Source organism: Protopterus annectens, chromosome 13.part0 (genome assembly GCF_019279795.1).
Source record: "Protopterus annectens isolate FY-2018-M chromosome 13.part0, PAN1.0, whole genome shotgun sequence".
Lineage (NCBI taxonomy): Eukaryota > Metazoa > Chordata > Ceratodontiformes > Protopteridae > Protopterus > Protopterus annectens.
The window spans coordinates 233574364-233596987 of record NC_056747.1 but is presented as its reverse complement, the minus strand read 5'-3'; the positions used below and the strand labels follow the sequence as shown (position 1 = coordinate 233596987).

Below are 22624 nucleotides of genomic sequence, written 5' to 3'. Positions count from 1 at the left end.
CCAGAAGAGAACAGGGGGTGCAACAAATGACTGTTGAAAAGTCCTTCAAAAACTGCAGTTAACAGAAGCATTTTCTACTAACACCTGGATCCTAAAAATCCAACTTCTGAAAATTTCTTTACTAGATAAATCCACTGTAGAACCCTTCCTCAGGAGTACCCTTGATGCAATTTAAACCATTAGTAAGTACATAAAAACAATACATCAGATTAGGCAACCTGAACAATGTGGTGCAAAGTAAAAAGAATACATGTTGTTAAACAAAAGTTACCTACTCACCATAACGATGCATATGTGTTGTTCATTTTCATTCTTCCTCAACTGATGAGTCTCAGATACGACCTTGGATCCAGCTTGGCCACATTTGCAAGACTCACAGATCTAACGCTCAAGTCCCTCTCTTTACCTACAATGCCCAACTAACCCAGCATACCTCAGATAGAATTTGCTGCCTCCAGTAATCATGGCTGATAATAGAAGGAATCTATAAGGTAGAAACAAATAGAGATAAAACCGGAGCTCAAACACGAAAAAATAGTTGTGTGAAATCTTACTGTAACCACAGATGTCCTTTCCTTCCATGTTGCAGAATGTTTAGTGTGGGATTTCCCGCCTCAGGCGACCCAAACGTCTGCTCCGGTACAAAAGCTTCAGCTTGGCTGTTGCAGCTGCGTGGGACATCACACGCAGGGCCATAAACCAGGGGCCTTAAATGTGACATCTGCACGCACAGACCTCAGAACTTCAAAACCCACCAGAAGGAGTAGAAGACCCAGCAGGAGGCGATGCCAGTGATGTCAGGCATAGGGCCATGGAGCCCTTATGTGGTTTTCACAGGTCCCCAGAGTAAGGTATAGGATACCAGGGGCCTAAGGATTTCACAGGTCCCCAGGGTAGGGTATAGGATACCAGGGGCTTAAAGATGTGCTGAACTGAGTAAAAGAAAGAGACAGGGGGTTTTGGTGGGTGGGAAGTAATACTGCAACATGGAAGAGAAGGACGTCTATGGTTATGGTAAGATTTTAGACAACTACTCTATGTCCTTCTATTCCTATGTTGCAATATTCTTGTTGTGGGAGAGTGTCACAACTTAGTTGGAAGAAGGGTGGTGGATGAAGAGGCTGATTCTACAAAGCCCTGTAGGACTGCCTTGGCAAATCCTGCTTGTGCTATGGAGACAATGTCTAACTTGTAGTGTTTGGTGAAAGTGTGAATCATGGGCCATGTCGCTGGTTCCATAATGAAAGCAGCATTCAGGCCTTTGAGAAAGTTTTTGGAGGCTGCTATTGCCCTGGTGGAATGAGCTTTTACCCCCATGGGTGTTTGCTATGGTGAGAGTAACAGAGGCAAATGGCTTTCATAATCCAACAGGTGATTGTTTGTTTGGAGACTGCCTTGCCCAGGGCCCTGGGGTGGAAGAAAACAAGAGTTGATTAGATTTTCTAATGGCTTTTGTTTTTTCAAGGTAAAATCTTAACTGTCTGTGTACATCCAGGGAGTGAAGTATCCTCTCCCCTTCATTGCTGGAGAAGGGTAGAATGTGGATAGGTGAATAGATTAATGACAAATCGTTGACCACCTTAGGCATGAAGGAGGGGTTAGTTCTTAGTTTTACCCTGTCCTTGTGGAAAGTAGTATAAGGGGGGCAAAGCCATTAAGGCCTGTAGTTCTGACTCTCTTCTGGCTGAAGTTATGGCCACTAGCAGTACAGTTTTCCATGTACACATCTGTAGAGTAGCTAGCCCAGCAGGTTCGATTGGGTTAGCTTTCTCAGAATGAAGTTAAGGTCTCAGGCTGGTGGGATGGGCTTTCTTGGACGCCTTGTGTGTAAGACCCCTTTTTAAGAAAAACATCGAGCCTGGCTAGTAAGGGAGGGTCTAGTGGTAGGCAGGCTGAGATTGCGGAAAGGTGAACTTTTACTGAAGAGTATGAAAGTCCTCCTTTTACTAGTTGACACATACATGCAAGAACTAAGGGTGGATCTGCAATGCATGGGCCCCTTTCCCTTGTTCAGACACCATTTTGAAAATCTTTCCCATTTAGCTAGGTATGATTTCCTTGCAATAGGTTTCCTGGCCTCCCTCAGGACTGAAAGCACGCCCTCTGAGTAGTGCTGCCTGAAGGCAATTAAAAGTTCATCACCTGCAGTGTCAGTGACAACATCTGCAATTGTGGGTGGATGAGGGTTCTCTTTTGTTGCGTCAGAAGGTCCACCTTGTGGGGTAACTTGTGATGACTGCCCTTGGCTAGATTGTGAAGTAGGGGGAACCAGTGCTGCCTTAGCCAGTATGGAGTCACCAACAAGATTTTTGGTCTTCTGATTTTCAGGAGGACTTTCTGAATAAGTGGGAAGGGGGGTAGACATACAGAATCGTCCCCTTCCAAGAAATGCTGAAAGCGTCTACTCTCCAAGCTAGAGGGGAGTAGGTCAAGGTGCAGAAGGTCTGCAGTTGTCTGTTCTGGGGGGAGGCAAACAAGTCTATTTGAGGAGTGCCCCATCGGTGTATAATGTCTAGGAAGACTGTCCTGTCCATCATCAATTTGTGTTGTGGAGAGGATGTCCTGCTTAAAGGTCTGCTTGTTTGTTGTCTTGCAAAGGGATGTAGGATGCCTGCAGGGACAAGATGTGGTGAGAAGCTAGATCCCACATCAGTAAGGTTAGAGTGCACAGGTGGTACGCTTTTGTTCCTCCCTGTTTGTTGAGGTACCACATAACTGTGGTGTTGTCTGTAATTATTTGGAGAACACCTGGTAGTAGCAGGGGACTGAAGGTTTTCAGAGCCAGGAGGACTGCTGTCATTTCTCTCATACTGATGTGTTTGGCCTTTAACAAAGGGTGCCATGTTACTTGAACCCTGTAGGATGCCAAAGTGCTTTCCCATCCAGAGTCTGATGCATCTGTATGCATAACCTGGGTTGGGAGAATGGGCTGGAGGGGAAGGCCCAGGTTGAGCTGGACTTGTTAAATCCACCAGCTGACCTCCACCTTTAGGCAGGGTAGGAGTGAGATTTCTTGCTCCAGGGGATGCTGGTGTTGAGATAAAATGTTTTAGATACCACTGCAGCTTTCACATATGCATCCTGGCTAGTGGAACCATAAGGATAGTGGTGGCCATTAGGCCCAGGGTCCTTAGGAATTCAGTTACTTGGGTCTGCAGCAGGGCTAAGAAATGGGAGGTGAGGGAGCCAACCTCATCTTGGGGTAAAAAGGCTTTCACTAAGTCTGTTTTGATTCTGCAACCCAGAAATATCTAGTCTTGCTCTGGGGTCAGTCAAGAAAGACTTTGGGAGGTGGAGGGTGAACCCCAGATTTTGTAAAAGGGACATGGTGAATTGCAGATGGGCTGAAAGGGTTTCTTTGTAGTCTGCTAGGATCAGGATGTCATCTAGGTAGGGATAAATCTGAATTCCCTGTGTTCTGCAATGGCAGGAGCCAGGCATTTTGTGAACACACTGGGGGCAGCGGACAAACATAAGGGCAAGAATGTAAATTGGAAATGAGAGGAGAGTCCAGAAGAACAAACATTTTCTGTGGGAGGGTAGGATGGGTATGTGCAAATAGGCTTCTTTTAGGCCCAATGTGGCCATGAAAGCCTTGGTAGGTATGAGAGGAAGGAGGCTTGGGAGCAACAGCATTCTGAAGGTTGGCACCTTTAAGAATAGACTTAAGAAGGAAAGGTCTAAGATAGGTCTCTACAGTCCGTCCTTTTTGGGGACCAGGAACAGTCGAGAGTAGAAGCCTTTTCCCTCCTGTCCTGAGGGGACAGGTTCTATGGTACCCAAGTTCAGAAGGTCTGTCAGGACCTGTGGAAAGAGGTCTGATTTCTGGGGGGAAATGGAATGCCTCTTAGGGGTGGCTTTTCTTTCCAGGAAAGGAAGTAACATTTTTGGATAATGGCCAAAACCCATCTGTCTGTGGTAATGGTTTTCTAAAAGGGGAGGCAGTGGGAGAGGCAGGTGGAGAGGGGTAGGGGAGCAAGGCAGTCACGTATTGTTGGGGCCTCCTCTGTCTTGAAAAGGCGGCCTAGGAGGAGGCTGTGTGGCAGCTGGCCTGGAAGTGGACTGTCTTCTCATACCACTTCTAGGTCTGGAAGAGATAGCTCCATCAGAGTTTGGGTTACGTCTGACAAATGTGGCCTTGGCAGGGTACTTCCTGAATATTTGGGGATGGGGGACACCAACAAATGTTTGATGCCTTGCAATTCCTTGCTTTTTTCTTGTAGGTTTTTGAAAACATCTGCAGATTGTTTTCCAAACAGAAAATTGGGGCCCAGGGGGCATCCAAGATCATAGACTAAAGTCTTCTGGTAAGTGTTGAAGTCTAAGCCAGGAACATCTTCTGAGAACAGAGGCAGATGCCGCAGAGTGAGCAGAAGCTTCTGCAGCACCATAGTTACATCTAATAGCGTGTCTGGCTACTTGGGCAGCCAGAGATAGTTTATAAGAGATGTCAGCTTCTGTAGGGCAGTCAGGAGTAATAGCCAGCAAAGTAGAGGCTTGAGAAGCCAGGTCCAAAGCATCTTTGGTTATATGTGTCTGATAAGTTGATGGCTTTAAAAGCCAAAAGTGGAAGAGGTATAGACCTTCTTACCAATCCTATCCACAGATTTGCTGTCTTTGTCAGTGGGTAACAGCTAGGCAGACGGAATGAGTCTGAATTGTTTATCAGGATAGATGGCAATCACACCTGTGTCTGCCAGGAGAGTTTTGACTAGGAATTTTTGGTAATCGGGCACCTTGGAAAAGAGGTCTGGCTGCTAAGGGGCAGGTGGCTGAGAATCTGGTGTCTTTGATGCAGAGGTAAGAGCATCCAAGCATGCAGATACGACAGGCAGAAGGAGAGGGGGATGCTACCTGTAAAAGTTCAAAATACCTCTTCTGAGTTTCAGACATTTGAGAGGTATACCAACTGAAATATTTTCATTTTGGTGATAATTTCACCAAATGTAAGATCCTCCGGGGGAAGAGTCTCCCTCAACAGATTCTTCATCTGGTTAGTAGTACTCCTGAGGTGAAGCAATTTGGGAGGTATAAGAAATGGACTCCTCAGAGGAGGAGTAATACATGTCTTGCTCTTCTTCCCTGTCCTGAGAGGCCAGAGGAGGGAGAGAAGAGGCACAAGCAGGTCTAGGGCGATAAAAGCCTGCATCAAAGATGTGAAGGACTGCTAGTCAGGTAGGCCTTCTTTGGTCAAGGTCGTATTTTTTTTTTTTTTTTTTGGTTTCTTTTTGGTTGGTGTAGATGTAGGTGTAGGCCTAGAGTCGGATGACAGTCTAACAGTAGTAGTGCCTGGAGGAGGGATCCCGGTCGGAGGCCTGCCAAGTCTGGGCCCCCCTCAACCTCGGCAGTAGTCTGGGTTGGCTACGGGGATGTGCTGGCCGTCAACTGAGAAACTGCTTCTATGAAGGTCACCACTGAAGTCAACAGATACACCGGGCATCCCTCAACTCCAAATTCAGAAGCTGGCAGTGCGTCCAGTAGTGGAAAGGCAGAGGTAGAAGGCCGGGGAAACATGACCTTCTTATGCGGAGGTTCTGTTGAGGCCTCCAAGGCAGGATCCATCCTAATGGATGACTGTTTAAGCTGTTGGTTCTCCAAGTAAAGATTAAGAGATGCCAGATGGCTGAGAAGGGTCTTTGGTACAAAGGATTGGCAAATGGAGCAAGAGTTATGATCGTGCTCCCACCCTAAACAAAAAACGCAGCAGTCATGTGAGTCTTTATGGGGTATCTGGCGCTCGCATTGGCATTTATCCTTTTTTTGCTGACATCATGTATGAGTTGCTACAATAAACCAAGCTTTAGCAAGTTAATGAGAAGAAAAAAAAAAAACAGGGTATTTTTTAGCAGTTTGTGATAAAGGAGCGAAGCACACAATGCATCGGTCGTCTGCGGCCAAAAAGTTCTGAGGTCTGTGCGTGCAGACGTCAAATTTAAGGCTCCTGGTTTATGGCCCTACATGTGATGACCCACACAGCTGTAACAGCCAAGCTGAAGCTTTTGTACAGGAGTTGACGTACGGTATGGGTCATCTGAGGTGGGAAATCCCACAAGAATAGTGCAACATGGAACGTTAAGGTAAGAAAATACAGTTGTGTACACTTACCATAAGTGAAGATGTTTGAGTGTATTCACTGTTGCAGTCATCACATTTGGGTTATCCCTGTCAGGGTAGCCCCTCAGTCATCCCGAATACCAGAGCATTTTTGCGTCAGTTGCAGTCACACCAGGACTGACGCCAGGTCGTCAGTAGTATAAAATAAGGCAGCAGATGCCATTACATCAGTTTTTCTTGTCCTGTCAGGAGCCCCCAAGAGGGAGCTAGGTTATGGTGGAAGAACACCAGTTGAAAGAAAGTAACAAAAGTTCCTTCTAAGGGGAGAGAGAGAGAGAGACAAGGGGGATGGAGGGAGGGAAACCAGGACTGCAACAATAAATACACTCGAACATCTACATTTATGCCAAGTGTACACAACTGTACTCTGTTCTTCGTGTTTCACTGTTGCAGTCATCACATTTGGGTTGATTCTCAAAGCTGAAGAAAAGGGTGGAGGCAGTCAAGAAGACTGGGAGCTGGCTGTGATGCCTTGCAAGACTGCGGTTGCAAAGCCTGCCCTGGATTTGAAGATAGGCAGGTAGTAATGCTTGGTGAAGGTATGAACTGATGTCCATGTTGCAGCCTCCATGATGTCCCTGGTGGGGAGCCCTCTGAAGAAAGCTGCAGAGGTGGAGGTTCCTCTGGTAGAATGTGTCCTGTCCCCCTTAAGGGGAGGTTTCCCATGTTGCTTATAGCAGAAATGGATGCAGTGTGCTATCCATTTGGAAATGGTATGTTTGGATATGGCTTTGCTCTCTGCTCCTCCAGCAAAGCTGACTATCAATTGATCAGTCTTTCTAAATGACTTAGTCCTGTCTAGATAGAATCTGAACTGTCTGCGCACATCTAGAAGGCAGTATCCTTTCCCCCTTGTTTTGTGGGTTAGGGAAAAAGGTGGGCAAATTAATGGATTGGTTGAGAGCCACATTGGACACCACTTTTGGCATGAAGGATGGGTTAAGTCCTGAGGGAGATCCTGTCAGTGTGGAAAATGGGCTCTACAGCCATTAGTGCTTGTAGCTCGGATACTCTTCTTGCTGAAGTGATGGCCAAAAGGCAAGGCCGTCTTCCATGAGAAGAACTTTAACTGTGCTGAAGCTGCTGGTTCAAAGGGGGGGGGGGGGCAGGATGAGCTTTTCCAACACAAAGTTTAGGTCCCAAACTGGGGTAGGTGCTCTTCTGGGTGGCCTCAAGTTGTCGGCCCCTCCTAGGAACTGTTTGATGAGAGAGTGTGAGAAAAGAGGTGGCTCTGTGCTGAAATAAGCAGAGATAGCAGACGCATGAATTTTAATAGAAGAAAAGGATAGACCCCTGTGTAGTAGATCAGCAAGGTAATCCAGGATGAGAGGTAGGGAGGGCTGTGCCATTCCTGCTCCCTTAGCCTGGATCCAGGTGCAAAACCTTTTCCATTTGTCAGCATAAGATTTTCTAGTGTGAGGGCGTCTGGCCTCACATACATCTAGACCCTGTTTGCTGAGATTGGCAGCTTGTGCAGTGGTCACGGAATAAGCCAGGCTGCCAGACTGAGGGTCTGCAACTGAGGATGCAAGAATTCTCCTTCCCTTTTTAGGTACCACTGTAGTTTCCTCATATGCAGTCTGGCATATGGAATGAGTAGAATGCAAGAAGCCATGAACCTGAGGGAGATGCCATGGTGGCAGAGGTGACAGGCTGCACAGCAGTGGGTACCAGTGCTGGTGTGGCCAGTCTGGGCCAACCAGCGTTGTCCTCGGTTTTTCCTCCCTTATTTTGAGCAGTACCCTTGTAATGAGCAGTAGTGGGGGAAATGCATAGACCGAGAGGTTAACTCACTGGAAGGATAGACCATCCACTTTCCAGGTCTTGCAATGAGGCTCCCTGGTGCAGAACTTGCTGAGCAGAGTGTGAAGCAAATAGAAATGGGACACCCTGCAGGTCGACCTGAGTTATAAGGGTGAAGATTCTTTGGTTTAGCTGCCACTCGTGTGGGTCCAGAAGATTTCTGCTTAAGTTGTCTCTCAGAGAGCTTAGCAGGAATTGTGCTAAAAGGTGTAGTTACATGGCTGAGGCTGTGTCCCAAAGGGTCATGGAGAGCCTGCACAGAGGGCACGAGCGAGTCCCTCCCTGCTTGTTGATATACCACATCACAGTGGTGTTTTCTGTTTTGATCAGTAGAACCCCCGGAGAGAGGAGGGGTCTGAAAGCTGTCAGTGCGTGCTGGACAGCTAACATCTCTTTTTGGTTGATGTGCGGATGTATTTGATGTGGGCTCCATTGGCCCTGTATGCACCTGCCGTCCAGGTGTGCACCCCTGGCATAGTCTGATGCGTCTGTGGTGGGGGTCTGGGCGGTGTGGAGTTGTGAGAAGGGTAGCCCCTTGTTGTGGTAGCATGCTGCTGCCCACCAAAGAAACTCTTTCCTTAAACAAGGTGTCACTGGTATAAGAGTTTCCGGGTCTTGGGAGTGTTAACACCAAAGGCTTTTTAGGTACCACTGTAGTTTCCTCATATGCAGTCTGGCATATGGAATGAGTAGAATGCAAGAAGCCATGAACCCCAAAGCTTGCAGGATTTTCCTTGCGGATAACTGGGGTCTGGTGGCTAGTCAAGACAAATAAGCTGTCAGGTAGGTTTGCTTTTCTGGCGTAAGGAATGTCATCTGGAATGTGTCCCAGGAACATAATTTTTTGGGTGAGTAGTAGTTTGGATTTCTTTTTGTTGATAGTATACCCTATGGAGGTCAGTAGTCCCTTTACAAAGGCAAGGTGCTTGACCAACCTTTCCTGTCTGTCTGAATTAGGCAGTCGTCTAAGTATGGGTAAATTTGAATATTTCTTTGCCTGCAAAAAGCAATGGCGAGAGCCAGACATTTTGTGAAAGCTCTGGGAGCAGTAGATAAGCCAAAGGGAAGTGCAGAGAACTGAAAGTGCAGTGATCATGCTCCAAAACATAGATATTTCCTGCACAATTCCCTGATTGGGATGTGTAGGTAGGCCACTTTTAGGTCTAGGGTGGCTAAGCACCCCTGGAGAGCATAGGTAGTAGTTGCTGGAGGGTGAGCGTTTTGAATTTTGGTATCACCAGAAAGGTGTTTAAAATGGATAGATCAAGGATGGGGCGCCAGGTGTCCTCTTTTCTGGGTACCAGGAAGAGTCTGGAGTAGAAACCTTGGCCTATCTGTTCTGCTGGAACATGCTCTATTGCCCTCAGAGAGCAGGGAAAGGACTTGCTTTTTGCCCTCTGCCCACTGAATTGGGGGAAGATTTGGGAACCCTTTTAGGGATGGTAGAGTGTGGAAAAAATTGTATCCGTAGGACACTATATGTTGAGGACCCACTGGTCGTTGGTAATGGTGGCCCAGATGCTTGTGCGGAAGGACAGTTTTCCTCCTAGGGGCAAGTGCAGGTGGGCAGAGGGAGGGGCTGGAAGTGGAGAGTCATTGTGAGTTCTTACCATTAGGGGGTGGCTTAGCACTCCCTGGTTTTGAAGAGGAGGAACTCCATTGCTTAGATCTCTGCATTCCCTAGGGCTGCTGTCTGGGGGCCTGCTTCCCCTGGGTCTGGGCTGAGCTGACCTGGAGGGGGCAGGAAAGGACTAGCACTCTGAGGGGCAATGCCTACTGAACCTTGGTGGCTGGACCTGCAAGAAGTCTTTGTCTGCATAGATTTAGCTTTTTCTTCCATCATTTTTAGGACCTCCTCTGCCTTGGTGCCAAATAAGTTGTCATTGTGCAAGGGTGCGTCCAATAATTTGGATTTGATATGATCTGGCAAGGGCTGTTCCTTAAGCCAAGCATGCCTAAGGACAGAACCAGCGACTGCTGCCTTGCAAAACCACATTGTCAGGTGTGCTTACTCACTCAAGTTGCAGATTGCATTAACTCTTGTAACTCTATTTTCTGCACAAGCAGGAAAATATATTTTTTGTTTGAGGAGTTCCATGGAATGTTGCTGAAATTTTAGCATATGGAACTAACAATTTAGTGCTCTAATAGCAAGAATATTTAGTGCTCTAAGAGCAAGAGTAGCAGAGGTGTACACTTTTTTACCCCATCTGTCTAATGCTCGGGAATCCCTATCTGAGGAGGTGGGATTCTTAGCAGAAGTTGCTTTAATTTCTTTAGGCCTATGAGAAATAACCTCAGGGTCAGCAGTAGGATTTTTGAAAAAAGAAATTTGAGAGTCAGGGACTCTATAGTACCTGTCAGGTTTTCTAGGAGCAGGAGGGAGGGTATCAGGAGTCAAACTAGATTCCATGAAGACATCATCCACAACATCCAGGACAGGAGGAATGGCCAGAGGTCTGTGCTGTGGAAGATCTAAGAATTCCCCAAGTCTCTATTTAGACTGAGGGTAGTCCTGACATTCCCATTGGAAATGCTCCCTGAAAGTATGTACGGTTTCCCCAAAGGAAAAGTCCTCTGGTGGAGAGGCTGAGGGAATGGATTCCTCTACATCAGAATCATCATAAGCAGAGAGGGATTGCATGTCTTCATATTCAGATGCATCAGAGTCATCGGACTCCTGTTCAGATAAAACTACTGGGGATAAATCTCTTTCTTTTGGAAGGGGTAGCTTGGCTTCCATTGATCAGCGTTACAAGGTCTTCCACCATTTTAAGCATTTGAGACTGAGGCAAGGAAGCAGGTGCCTGAGATTGGGTCGGTTTCTTGTGAGTGGTTTGTACACTGGGCCTTAGAATCTCGACAGTTTTCGAAAGAACGGTAGACATGAAAGAAGTCGGTCTGCGTCGAGATTTGGTAGTGTGAAGGGTTTCTTAGGAAGCTGGTGCCTGCTCAGCGGCTGCGGACCCATCCAAGGTAGAGACATCTGCAGGATCATTAGTCGATGAAGTGTCTCGCGGCATACAGGACTCAGAAAGGGTCTCGGTAGCGGCCTGCGAATCCACAGAAGCGGGCATCAGGGCTGCGAAAGCGCCTCACTGAGGGGCCGGAGAACTGACTACTAGCTTAACAGAAGCATCGTCGGTAGGTTTGGACCTGTGTGGTCCCTGTCTTTATCCTTACGTTTTTTTTTGCAAGATCTGCTGTCGGATGGCTTACCAAAGCCATATCAGAATTAGAGGACTGAGAGAGAAAATATCCAGCTACAATAAAATAAGGGCCCGACGACATATAGTTTTGGCATTGAACAAAGCACAAAAGCAACAGCGGAGGATGTCATGGTCTGGGCCTAAGCAAGTGACGCAGTGAGAAAGTGTCGGTGTGGTATTTGCTTTCCACAGGCAATACAACGGTTAACTTTTTCTGACATCTGTTAGAGCAAGAAAAAAGGATCCCCAATGGGGTACTTAACCTTAGAAGACTTCAACTTCTATTCGGAAATAGAAAACTCAGATAGCGGCCAACCGGCACTCATGCAAACTGCTTCTACTTTGGGCTCCTCGGCAAGAAAGACTGATGCAACTGCGTCGACTGCCTTATTTTATACTACTGACGATCTGACATCAGTCCTGGATCAACGGCAACCGACGCAGAAATACTAAGCCTCTGGTATTCAGGCAGACAGAGGGCTACCCTGGCAGGGATAACCCAAATGTGATGACTGCAACAGTGAAACACGAAGAACATCATAACTTCTTTACCTGATGTTAATTTTCATTCATTCCCTACTGATGGGACAGAGTCCCTAGCTATTCTATGTCCTGGGAGGACCTTATGGAAGGATGTTCTGGAGTACCACTGAACCAAAGGATGTTCTTACCTTGAAGACCAGATCTCATTTGTAATAAGTAATAAAGGTACGAGGGGTAGACCAAGTTGCAGCTGCACAGAAATCATCCATTGAAACCTTTGAATGAAAAGCAAGAGAAGTTGGCACTGATCTGGAGGAATGTGCTTTGACCTTGCTCAGTACAGGAATTTTATTATGTTGGTAGATGAAGAATACACAGTTTCTCAACCACTTCGATAAGGTCACTTTAGAGACAGGGCCTCCCAATTTAGGGCCTCAAAAGGAAACAACTGGTCTGATTTACGTACTGATATTGTTCTGTGCAGATGAAATCTTAACTGTCTATGTATATCAAGCAGATGAAGGCAGTATTCTCCTTTGAGTAGCTGGGAAAAAAGACAGGTATGTCACATTCTCTGGTTAACTGTCAATTCTGAAATAATTTTTGGTAGAAAGGAAGGGTAAAGTTCAGAGTGATACTCTGTCCCTATGAAAGCCCATGTAAGGGTGCTTAATGCACAAGGCCTGAAGGTCATAGAGAGTGTGTTTGCAGGTTCAAAAGGTGGCGGTGTCAGGGATTGCTGTGCTAGTGATAAACTCAAAGGGTCAATCAGATCTTTGAAGGGTGGTATGATGTGCAAGACCCCTTTTAAAAAAGTTTTACAGAGGCAATAGAAGAATAGATTGGAATCCATTATGGAAGTTTGAGACGGCAGCTAAATGGATTCAAATGGTGGAAGCTACCACTCCAGGCTGAAGACCTGACAAGATAATCCATGACCACACTAACAGGAGCTGAGCAAGGGTCCAGTTTTCTTTGTCGGGTCCAAATAAGGAACCTCTACCATTTGCTGAGATAAATTTTCCTGATGGATGGTTTATGTGAAGTCAGAAGAATATGGCATACTGGGGAGGTAAGGTTACTCTGCCTGGTGATTACCAGAAGTGGAGAAACCAAGCTGTCAGCTTGAGACTAGGAAGGTTGGGGTGAGTCAACCCTTGCAGAAGTGACATCAAATCCAGAATCCAGGGTTGATGCACTAGGCGAGGCCAAAGTGAAACCAAATATGTTGTGGCCAGTAAGGAGCAATGAGGATTACTTTGCTTCTCAGATGAAGGGCTTTCTTTAGAAATGGGGGAATCAGGGCGAAGGAAGGGAAGGCATATAGAAGTTCCGTGGGCCAAGTGTGTATTAGAGCGTCCCTTGGGGATTCCCCCTCTGGGGGGATTAGAGCAAAGTAGCTGCTGCATTTACGATTTATGGAGGCGAAAAGATCGCAGCAGGTTTGGCCCCAGTGGCCGAAGATCTCTGCCACCACGAATGGATTGCGGGATCCCTCGTGAGGCAGTAGGACACATCTGCTCAGTTTGTCTTCAATCACGTTGGAAATCACGGGAATATGCACTGCTACAAGAAAGCGGTCGGAAGCTATTGCCCATTGCCAAATTCTCATGGCCTCTTGACAAAAAGGATAGAACTTGGTTCCTCCTTGCTTGTTGATGTACCAGACTACTGACAATGTCAGACTGTATAGCAATTGTCCACGATGGAAGGACAAATTGAAACACTTACAACGCCAGAAACATTACCCTCAATTCTAGGAGACTGAAATGCAGATTGGCCTCCATGTCTGACCAAGTGCCTTGGGACCACCTTTCCCCTGGAAAAGCCACCCCCCCTCTATCAAGGAGGCATCCGTGGTCACTGTGGCCCTGGGTTGAAGTGGAGAGAAAGGGCGACTCCATGATTCCTCGTCTGGCTTCATCCAACATATTAAATCTTGTTTGCATCGTTGTGTTATGTGGACATGAAAGGAGATAGGATGGCGCAAGGGATACTACTGCATCAGTAGGAGCCACTGGAGAAATCGCATGTGGAGTCTTGCTAAAGGAACTACTGTACTTGATGCTGCCATCTAGCCTAGGAGTTGAAGAATCGCCTTAGCTAAGACTTGGTTTTGACAGAGTATCACCCGGAGTTGGGATCTTATCCTTTGCAGTCTGTGATCTGGGAGAGAGAGTAGACAAGCATGTGTATTGAAAAATGTTCCTATAAATTCCAAGGTTTGAGATGGGACAGGCTGTATTTCCCCCAATTTATGGAGATTCCTAGAAATTCTGCCAGTGTGAGGATGTACTTTAGGGCAGTATCCAGCAGACGCTTGGTGGTGGCGGTGAGGAGCCACTTGTTTAAATATGGAAACACCCGGGATTCTTGAAGTCTCAAAAAGGCTGTTACCACTGCCATGCATTTGAACACTCTGGGGGATATAGAGAGTCCAAAGGGCAGTGCACGGAATTGGTAGTGATCGGCTCCTAGCCGGAAGTGGAGGAATCTTCTGGAGTGTACGCATCCTGAAGATCTATAGACCACATCCAATCGTCAAACGGAAGGATAGCCTGAACCGTGACCATCCAGAATATTTTTCTGTTTGACAAATTTGTTTAGGATACTGAGATCCAGAATTGGCCTCCAGTACCCTGTATTTCTGGCACTAAAAAGAATCTTGGGTAGAATCTGGATCCTATTTGGTCTGGTGGGACTGTTTGGGTGCCTTTTTTGAAACCGCTTTCTTATCTCAAGAGCTGCTGCTTCCCTTTGACTGGGTGGAATGTCAAGAATTTGTCTTTATGACCTTGGGTAAATATCGAATGGTATGTGGTAACCTCTGGCTATGACCTTCTGCACCCAAGAATCTGTGGTTATCTTTTGCCAGGCAGGTTGGTGCAGAGGGAAACAGACTGCTTCCAGAGGAAAGCAATCAGGCTGCACTTCAGGAGCGCTGATAGGGCTAACAAGAGAAAATCTCTGGACCCCGGGTTATGCCGACCCCCTCTGCCTCTGTAGGGGTATCTTCCCGATGAATTACCTCCTCTGCCCCGGGGAGTAAACTCGCCACGTGCATCATGGAAAGGACCCCAAGATTCCTTGTGCCACATCTTTCCACTCCTCTGATTCCCTAGAGTAGGGTCGTTGAGGGATGGAAAACCGTACAACGATGGCAGACAAAGTCTTGCTGTCCTTTTCACACCTGGCCAACATGTCTTTTACCTTCAGGCCGAACAGAGAAGAAGCTTCCACTGGAGCATTAAGAAAGGAAGACTTAAAAGGGTCTGCAAAGTCACATCCAGGCTTGATGTCTCAGGACAACACCTGAACCCGCCGCTCCTTCAGTAGCTTGAGAAATCAACCTCTTGGATATGGATTCCAGGGTTGCAAGCTGCGAGGCAATTTTGTCAAGTACCTCGTCAGAAACTGCTCCTGCTAAGGTTTCGGAGAGTTCAGAGACTAGGTCTCTCTGAAGCCTAGTGAAGTGTGCCAGACAGCTCAAAGACCTAATGGCAAAGGTAGATGATGCAAATAATTGCTTCCCTAACTTGTCCCACTGCCCAAGATTCCCTGTTGGGGGGGGGGGGGTAGTAGATAGTCTGGCTCTCCTCGGAGAGCTCCTTCCTAGTGGCTGTCGCCACCATCATAGCGTCTACAGGGAGACCCTTGGACCAGTGTGGGTTTTGCCAGCGAGGGGATAAACTTTTTTCTGGCCTCCATGGGATTGGTTCAACAGTATCAGGACTCTTCCATGCATGCTGCACGATGAGTTGGACTAGCTAGTCTGCAGGCGGTGTCACCCTGGAAGTAGAGGGTCACGCACAAAAAGCCTGCAAGAATACAGACTCCTCAGAGGACGGTTGGTGGACTTAGTCACCTCGCTCTTTCAGGATTTCCAGTATGTCTCCAAAGGAGATATCAGGGGGCAACAGTGGGGACCCTTCCGCTTCGTCGTAGTTGGTATCTTCAGCGAAGGACTCCTCAGGAGAGTCCACGTGCTTCCTCATGCACATCACCTTGCGTGGCACTTCTTCAGAGCGGGCTTCTGAAGACTGGGCACCCTGCAGTAGGGTATCTTGAGGCTCTCATGCTTGATGTCCCGAAGCGGTGGCTTTTGTCAGCTGCGACTCAGAGAGAGGACATAACTGGTATTCCAACGCCGACGGTTTGCCTGCAGAGGCAAGGGCCCTCTCCATCATATGGAAAGCTGGCCTGCCTGAAGAGGGATGGGAGCCCAGAACAGAAAAGGACAACCTCAGAACCAGGGTCACACCTCGCTCCTAAGAAAGGTGACCCAAGAGGACTAGGTACTGTCATGACTCCCAGAACCATACTAGACGGTGCTGTGGGAAAAACTGACATCATACTGGGGGGGGGGGGTCGCTATGCCCACAGTACAGTCACGATCCTGACAATGGCATGGCTCTGAGTGAGCCGAAGACCAAAGGGTCAGTTCCGAAACCATTGTGAGGTCCACCAGTGGAACAGAAGAATTGGGTAATGAAAGAGGAGTCTGTGCAAAGGGCTTTGATGCCTACATAGAGGTCAAAGGAGGCAAATATGTTGGAGTCTGTGGAGATAGACTCCCAACTCCAAATGGGAGTTGAGTTTTAGAAGGTGTTGTAATCCCTCTAGCCATCAGCAGCTGATTCACAAGATGCACCACATCCAGTTCTGATGGCTGAAGAAGTCAACTTGGGTGGTTTCTGTCTTGGATCCTGCTCATCACCAGAAGGTGAGGAAAGAACTGAATGAGGCCCCTTTTTGTGCTCTTTACTAGGAGGGGTTGAGCCCTCTGACCCTGAAATAGCCTCTGAGGAGGGTGTCTTGAGAAAGCCCTTTAAAATCAACTTAGTCTTTCTCTCGTTAAGGGTTCAAGAGCTGAACCCTTTACAAATAGTACAAGGAGGCTGAACTGAGAGATGAGGGACACCCAGGCAATACCCACAGGATACATGGTTGTCAGAATTTGGCATTTTGTGACCACGCTGGTCACATTGCTTAAAACCTGAAGTTTCCTTTTTCTCCGACATGGCGGACAAGATTATCAACTAACACTACGATAAACTCCAAAAATAAAGAGAGAGGAAAGTTTTTTCTTTTTGTTATAAAGAAAGGGAATACCAACAACGGCATTAAAAATACCTCAAAGGGTAAGGGAACCAGAAAGGGGGAGAGAGGGGGGGGGGGGGGAGGACCTGTACCAACAATGGTACTTGGATTACCTAGTAGGCAAGGAAGACAGTAGACTGAAAACGTTAAGAAGGTGGGTAAATGTTAGTGATTAACCAAAAAAGCACGTTAAAGGAATAAAACAAGGAACTTAAGAAAAAGGATTTTTAGAAGAAAAAAATCTGAAGTACTTAGCTGAGAGCTGGCTTGACAATACGGCTACGCGGCAAACAAGATCTGAGGTAACAAGGAGCACTGTGGGTAAAGGCTTAGCTCGAGTGTGTTTTTTTGGCTGGCATGAGCTTGTTACAAGGCCGACTCGGTTCAGAGGACAGAACAGACACCCATTAGTAAGGAATGAATGATTACCATCAGATCACTGCTTTGGGCTCCGATTGCAAGAAAAGGCGGATGTAATTGAGCAGGCTAGCTCCCTTAACACTCAAGCGTACTGATGTCAGGGAAAGGCATCCACCAGCCTTAGGAGGAGGGAGATTTTTACTCTAGTAGTTGGACCAGCCAAGGGTTTCCACAGCAGGAAATCTCACAAGTTAGGACTGCAACAGTGAAACACTAAGAACAGCAAAAAATCAGCCCTGTGAAAACTTCATCTGAATGGATCCACCAAAGGAGGAATTTCTTGCAAATTTGCGTAAAACTGACTGGAGTGTACAAGGGCTGGTGAAAAACAGACCACTACACTCACAGGTCCAATGAAGAATCCACATATGAAATCTGGCTAATGGAACTACAGTGATTGCTAAGGAACCTAAGGCTTGCATGACTAGTCGTGCTAAAGAATGGAAGATCAACTCCATGATCTGGGATCTGAAGGTCTGGTACTCTTGGAGGAAGAGACGCTGACTATTTCTAGACGAGCACCTTAGAAGTCCAGAGTCCATGTAATTGTGAGCCGTGACTTGCAATTGACTGTGATGCCCAAACGGAATCATAACTGGAGCAAGTAGTCCCTTGCTTATTTAAGATGATGCCTGGTTGGAGCAGTCAGGAGCCAGTCTAGATACAATACCTCCCGTAATCCTAGCAGTCTTAATTGAGCTGCTACCACTGTTGTGCATTTAGAGAACACCCTGGGGACTGTGATGAGGTCAAAGGAAATGTTCTGAACTGGTAAGGACAGTCTGCAAGCTGGAAGCACAGATTTGTTCTGGAATGTCTGTTCATTTTGATGTGACAGATCTCTATTCAGCACATCCAATCATTTTGTTATAGGGCCAAAATGGACTAAACTGTGACAATCTGGAACTTTGAAAATTTCACGTATTGGTTTAATTTGCCGAGATCCAAGATGGGTCTCATGGAAAACAATCTTCAGTAGATTCTGGATCCTATATGGCCTGGGGAGACTTTTTGGATGACTTTTCTAGCAGATCTCTTACCTCCAGGGCTGCTGACGCCTTCTGATTGGCTGGTACATCTAGCACCTTTCTCGGTTTCATGGGGGGCATTTGTGAAATGTATGAAATAACCTCTGGATAGGACCCTCTGCATCCAAGAATCTCTTGTGATGGATGCCTAGGGTGAGAGTACAGCCTCCAGAGAATTGCAGCCGGGCAACCTTTTATAGCCACAGGTAGGGTTTTATCAGAGAAGGTATCCCGGAAATCCTTGTTCTGCAGGCAAACTCTGCTGTGAGGGTGACTGCTTCTATTTGAGTTCCCCCCTCTGCCTCTAGGGAACTGTTGCCTTATGAGACTTGGAAAGGACCTTAGGATTTGCGAAACCACATCTTTCTGCCTCTTCACTGATTCTGGGAAAAGGGTCTCTGAGCCACAGAAAAACGGATGCCAACAGCAGACATGATCTTTCCATCTTGCTCACTTATGGCAAGAGTTTTTCACCTTTGGGTGAAACAAGGATAATCCATCAATGAAGGCATTCGTGAACGAGACTCCAAAGGCTCCACAAAATCGCACAGGGGCATCAAGACAGGTTTCCTGACAGCTATGCCCGAATCAGTCACCTGTAAAGTATTTTCTGCAGCGAGGGATATCCGCTATACAGACACATTAGATATTAACTAAAGGGTGGCCACTTGTGCAGAAATCTTGCTCTGGTCCTCCACAGACATGGACCCAGAAAAAGATTTCGACAGCTCTTTTGTCAAATTCCTTTCCAACCTTACAGAGTATGCCAAGTAATTCAGCAACTTCAGGGCAAATGTCACTGAAGGGAAAACACTTTCCAAACCTGTATAGAGCCCTAGACTCCCTGTTAGGGGGATGAGCAGATGAGCTCTGTTCAGCGAGTTTTTGTATTAGTTGCTGCCACAACCATGGCATCTACTGGGAATCCCCCCCCCCATTTCTCCAGGGTGCTCTGTCTTTTGGGTTCTAAAAACCTATGAGGTCACCTGGGGATAGGCTCCACAGTATCGGACTTCTTCCATACAGTGCGAGACGAGGTCTATTAGCGCATCATCCAGTGTGTGTGTGTGTGTGTGTGTGTGTGTGTGTGTGTGTTGGGGGAGGGGGGGGGTCACTCAAGATGTAACTGGACCAGATCTCAAAGCCTCCAGGAACACAATCTTTCTGGGAAGGAGGGAGGGTTTGGAAGCCCATCAACCTTTTTGCTTTAAAAGTCCCAGAATTTCTCAGAAGGAGATGTCATCAGGTGGAGGTCTGGGGGGACCCTTCCCCCTCATCAAAGTCAGTGTCCTCAGTAAAAGATTCCCAAGGGGAATCAAGTGTCTCTTTCTGTATGTTCTCTTCCAATAGATCTCATTAGTGGGATGGTCGGTGAGGTATCAAAAGCAACAGGGGAGTCCTGAGGAGGGACTAAATGGAGGCCTGAGCAGGTTGGCTGCCCCTGTGGGACAAAACTGAGAGGCTCAGAACTCAAATCAGATGGTGGGATACACGCAAGATCTGAAAAAGGCAAAGATGTCCTCTCTCTTAGCAGTGAGAAGGCCCTCTCCATTACCTCAAAGATAGGTCTTTGGAGAAACAGCAGCCAGCAGCTCTAGAGCTGAACTCCCCAGTACCGATGAGCCCCAAATCCTCCCAGACCTCTGACCTGAGGAGGGAGTCAGACTTGGAGGTATGCTGGGTTAGTGGGGCATTATGGGTTAAGGGATGAGCTCGAAAATTGGATTTGTGATTCTAGAAAAAGCATACAAGCTGGATTTGAGGTTGGATCCAAGACCCATCAGTTGAGGAATAAATAAAAATTGCATCAGATCTTGGTTATACCCTCAACAAGCTTCTGCACTTTCCAAGTGCGAGAACAGCAGCTGCTGATCCCTGCTTTATTAACACACTGAACATCCTATGGGGCACTCATGTAATCATGTTACTCTAAATATCTTCAGATTGCAAAAGAGTCAAACCCACTTGTAATGCGGACATAAAAAAAAAAACATTTTTGCAACTGAGTTGAACATCTTAAATTCCATAGTAACTGCCCCCATCAACTAAGCACTAACACTCAGACGCCACAGCAGTAGTGGTATGAAAAGACTTGAGCTATTAACAATGGATACATCTTAAATGACCTTACTCATCATGCTGACACTGACGTCTTCTGTAGACCAAAATAAAAAAAAAATGTTAAATGTGCAATGCAAACATTTGCCTTAATCATGGCTATACAGAATTCTTGGACCAGTTCACTTACTCTTCAACAATGAATTGCACAACATTTTAAGACCAGCATATAAAACAGTATAAACCAAAAAAAGTGTTACGAAAACATGTACCCTACAGGAAAAAAAATACCATCCCTCACCCCCCCCCCCCCCCCTTTACTTCATTCAGTGTTAGCACTGCAAGGTCAACAAACCAAAATCCTACCAACAAGCCCAGAATACACCACAAAAATGAGCTGACAGGTCTGACATGGATACCTCAAAAGTGCCTTGGATAGCTATAGATCCATCACATCTTAAATTTGATATTAAAACCCCATAAAAAGGATTTTTCTTTTGGGGGGGGGGGTAAAGTTCAATAATAAGATGCAAAGGTGAAATCAGCAAAACCAAACAATACACATTAATGGTAAGAAAACTTATTTCGTTTCAAATGCTATATGTTAAATTATTCTGTTAACTGTTCATATTCTGTAACCTATTCAATGCAATACCAGTTAAGTCATGCAGGCTCACTGGGCTACATACAAAAACAGCTACAGATGACACCAGCAAACTTGCAGTTACACCTCAGTTTGCAGCCAAACTGCAAACAGAAGCACTGATTTACTGCACCTTCAGGTGCAAAAAAGTGGGTAATATTTGCAAAAAACTGGAAGAGCAGCTGTAAAGGATCTTGTATTCTTAAACAGATGTTGTACAACATAGCTTCCGGTCTCTTAATAGGATTACGTCACTGCTGCAGTGGCATGCAATCATTGACATCACAACAAAAAATATCTGCTTAGTAAAATATCCAATTACCCTTGAAGTCTAAACACACATTAAAACATTACATAGCTTTGGCAAAGGGAGTTATGTGCATGACCAATGTACTTGGTGCTAACTCCACAACTTCTAGTTCTTAACAGTCCAAAATGCACTATTCAAAAGCAGATTAATCTTTTGAGAAAATGAACACACAAAACTTTAAAATATTTCAAATGATTTTCCCACTAAGAATATTTTAGCATTTAACTTTAGACATTTTTCCCTTTCATCAATACAAATGAGTTAATTTGGAATCCATACAAGTTCAATTAAATGCTGACAATGACTAAAACATTACTCCTATAGACTAAAATATGCATGCCACAACACAATTCCAGACCTATGTTACACATTTTCTTCCAGCAAGCACCACTTCCAATTTTATGACCAAATGGCAAAATGAGCACTTCAACACTTACGCTTAATATACAACATTCTATGGCAAGAAAGCCTAACCAGTCTACAGTGAACCCATACAAGTCCAAGCCTTCAGAAGCATTCATGCAAATACAGCCTATTTTAATGGAACCACTAAAGGGATTAAAAAAGTCGTCCAGTGTAAAGAAAGACCTATTTCCTAATAAAACTGAAAAGAATACAGCAGCATTACAGCATGTTGTGCCCACTCAAACCAATTTATTCAGTTAACACTCTGATCTTCCTGCTTACCCCATGCCAAACGATCGATCTCTTCCTTCTGATCCAAATCCCCCACGCCCTCTACCTCCTCCACCTTGGGACCTGCCATGACCTCTGTCATCATCTCCATATCTACTCATACCATGTCGATCATCATCTGAAATGAGGAAGAGAGCAGAGAATAGTGACTAATGTTCCAACTTCTCTTTCTGCAGCAAAACAGACAAAAAACAAACTTTACAAAAAAAAACAAACAAACCTGCATTACCATGTTTTTAGATGATGTGTACTGGAAAAATCCTGTACTGAAAAAGACTCACAATTTTTGCCCCAATGATCACGTAAAGGCAATTTCACAACTCTAATGTCAGAACAGACAAGGTTAATTCTCGAAACAGCACTGCGCAAAAGCTCCAAATTCTTAATAGATGCAGTTCAGTTGTGCAAGAACTTTCTGTAACTGGTGTCCTACTAATCACTGTTGCAGTATTCCAATACTTGTGGATTATACTGTATAGGGTAACCTGACTGGGGTACTAAAGCCAAAAAAAACCTTCTTGACATCCCATACTTCTGGCATAAGACCTACGCCTGTGGCCATAGAGGTAAATAAGTAAAGGCACAGCATCTCCAGACCACCTTGCAGCCGGTCGGGATGCAGAAGATTTGCCAACAGTTACATGCCCCATTGGGGAGCCTTCAGTTTCTCAAACATTTACTTAGGTCAGCTAAGAGAGGAAAGTGTCAACCGTGGAAGACAAGATTCCTCCTAAAGGCCTCCACTAAGTGTTTGCTTTGC

The 22624-nt window shown here is 46.0% G+C and overlaps 1 protein-coding gene across 1 annotated transcript in view; it reads right to left on the bottom strand.

Annotated features, from left to right (window-relative positions):
• Positions 1 to 22624, bottom strand: part of LOC122787881 (RNA-binding protein FUS-like) — a 921130-nt gene that overhangs the window by 358797 nt on the left and 539709 nt on the right. Inside the window, exon 7 of the mRNA XM_044054799.1 lies at positions 21856 to 21982. Within this exon, the coding sequence (XP_043910734.1) occupies positions 21856 to 21982 (127 nt within the window). The remainder of the gene's footprint in view (positions 1 to 21855; positions 21983 to 22624) is intronic.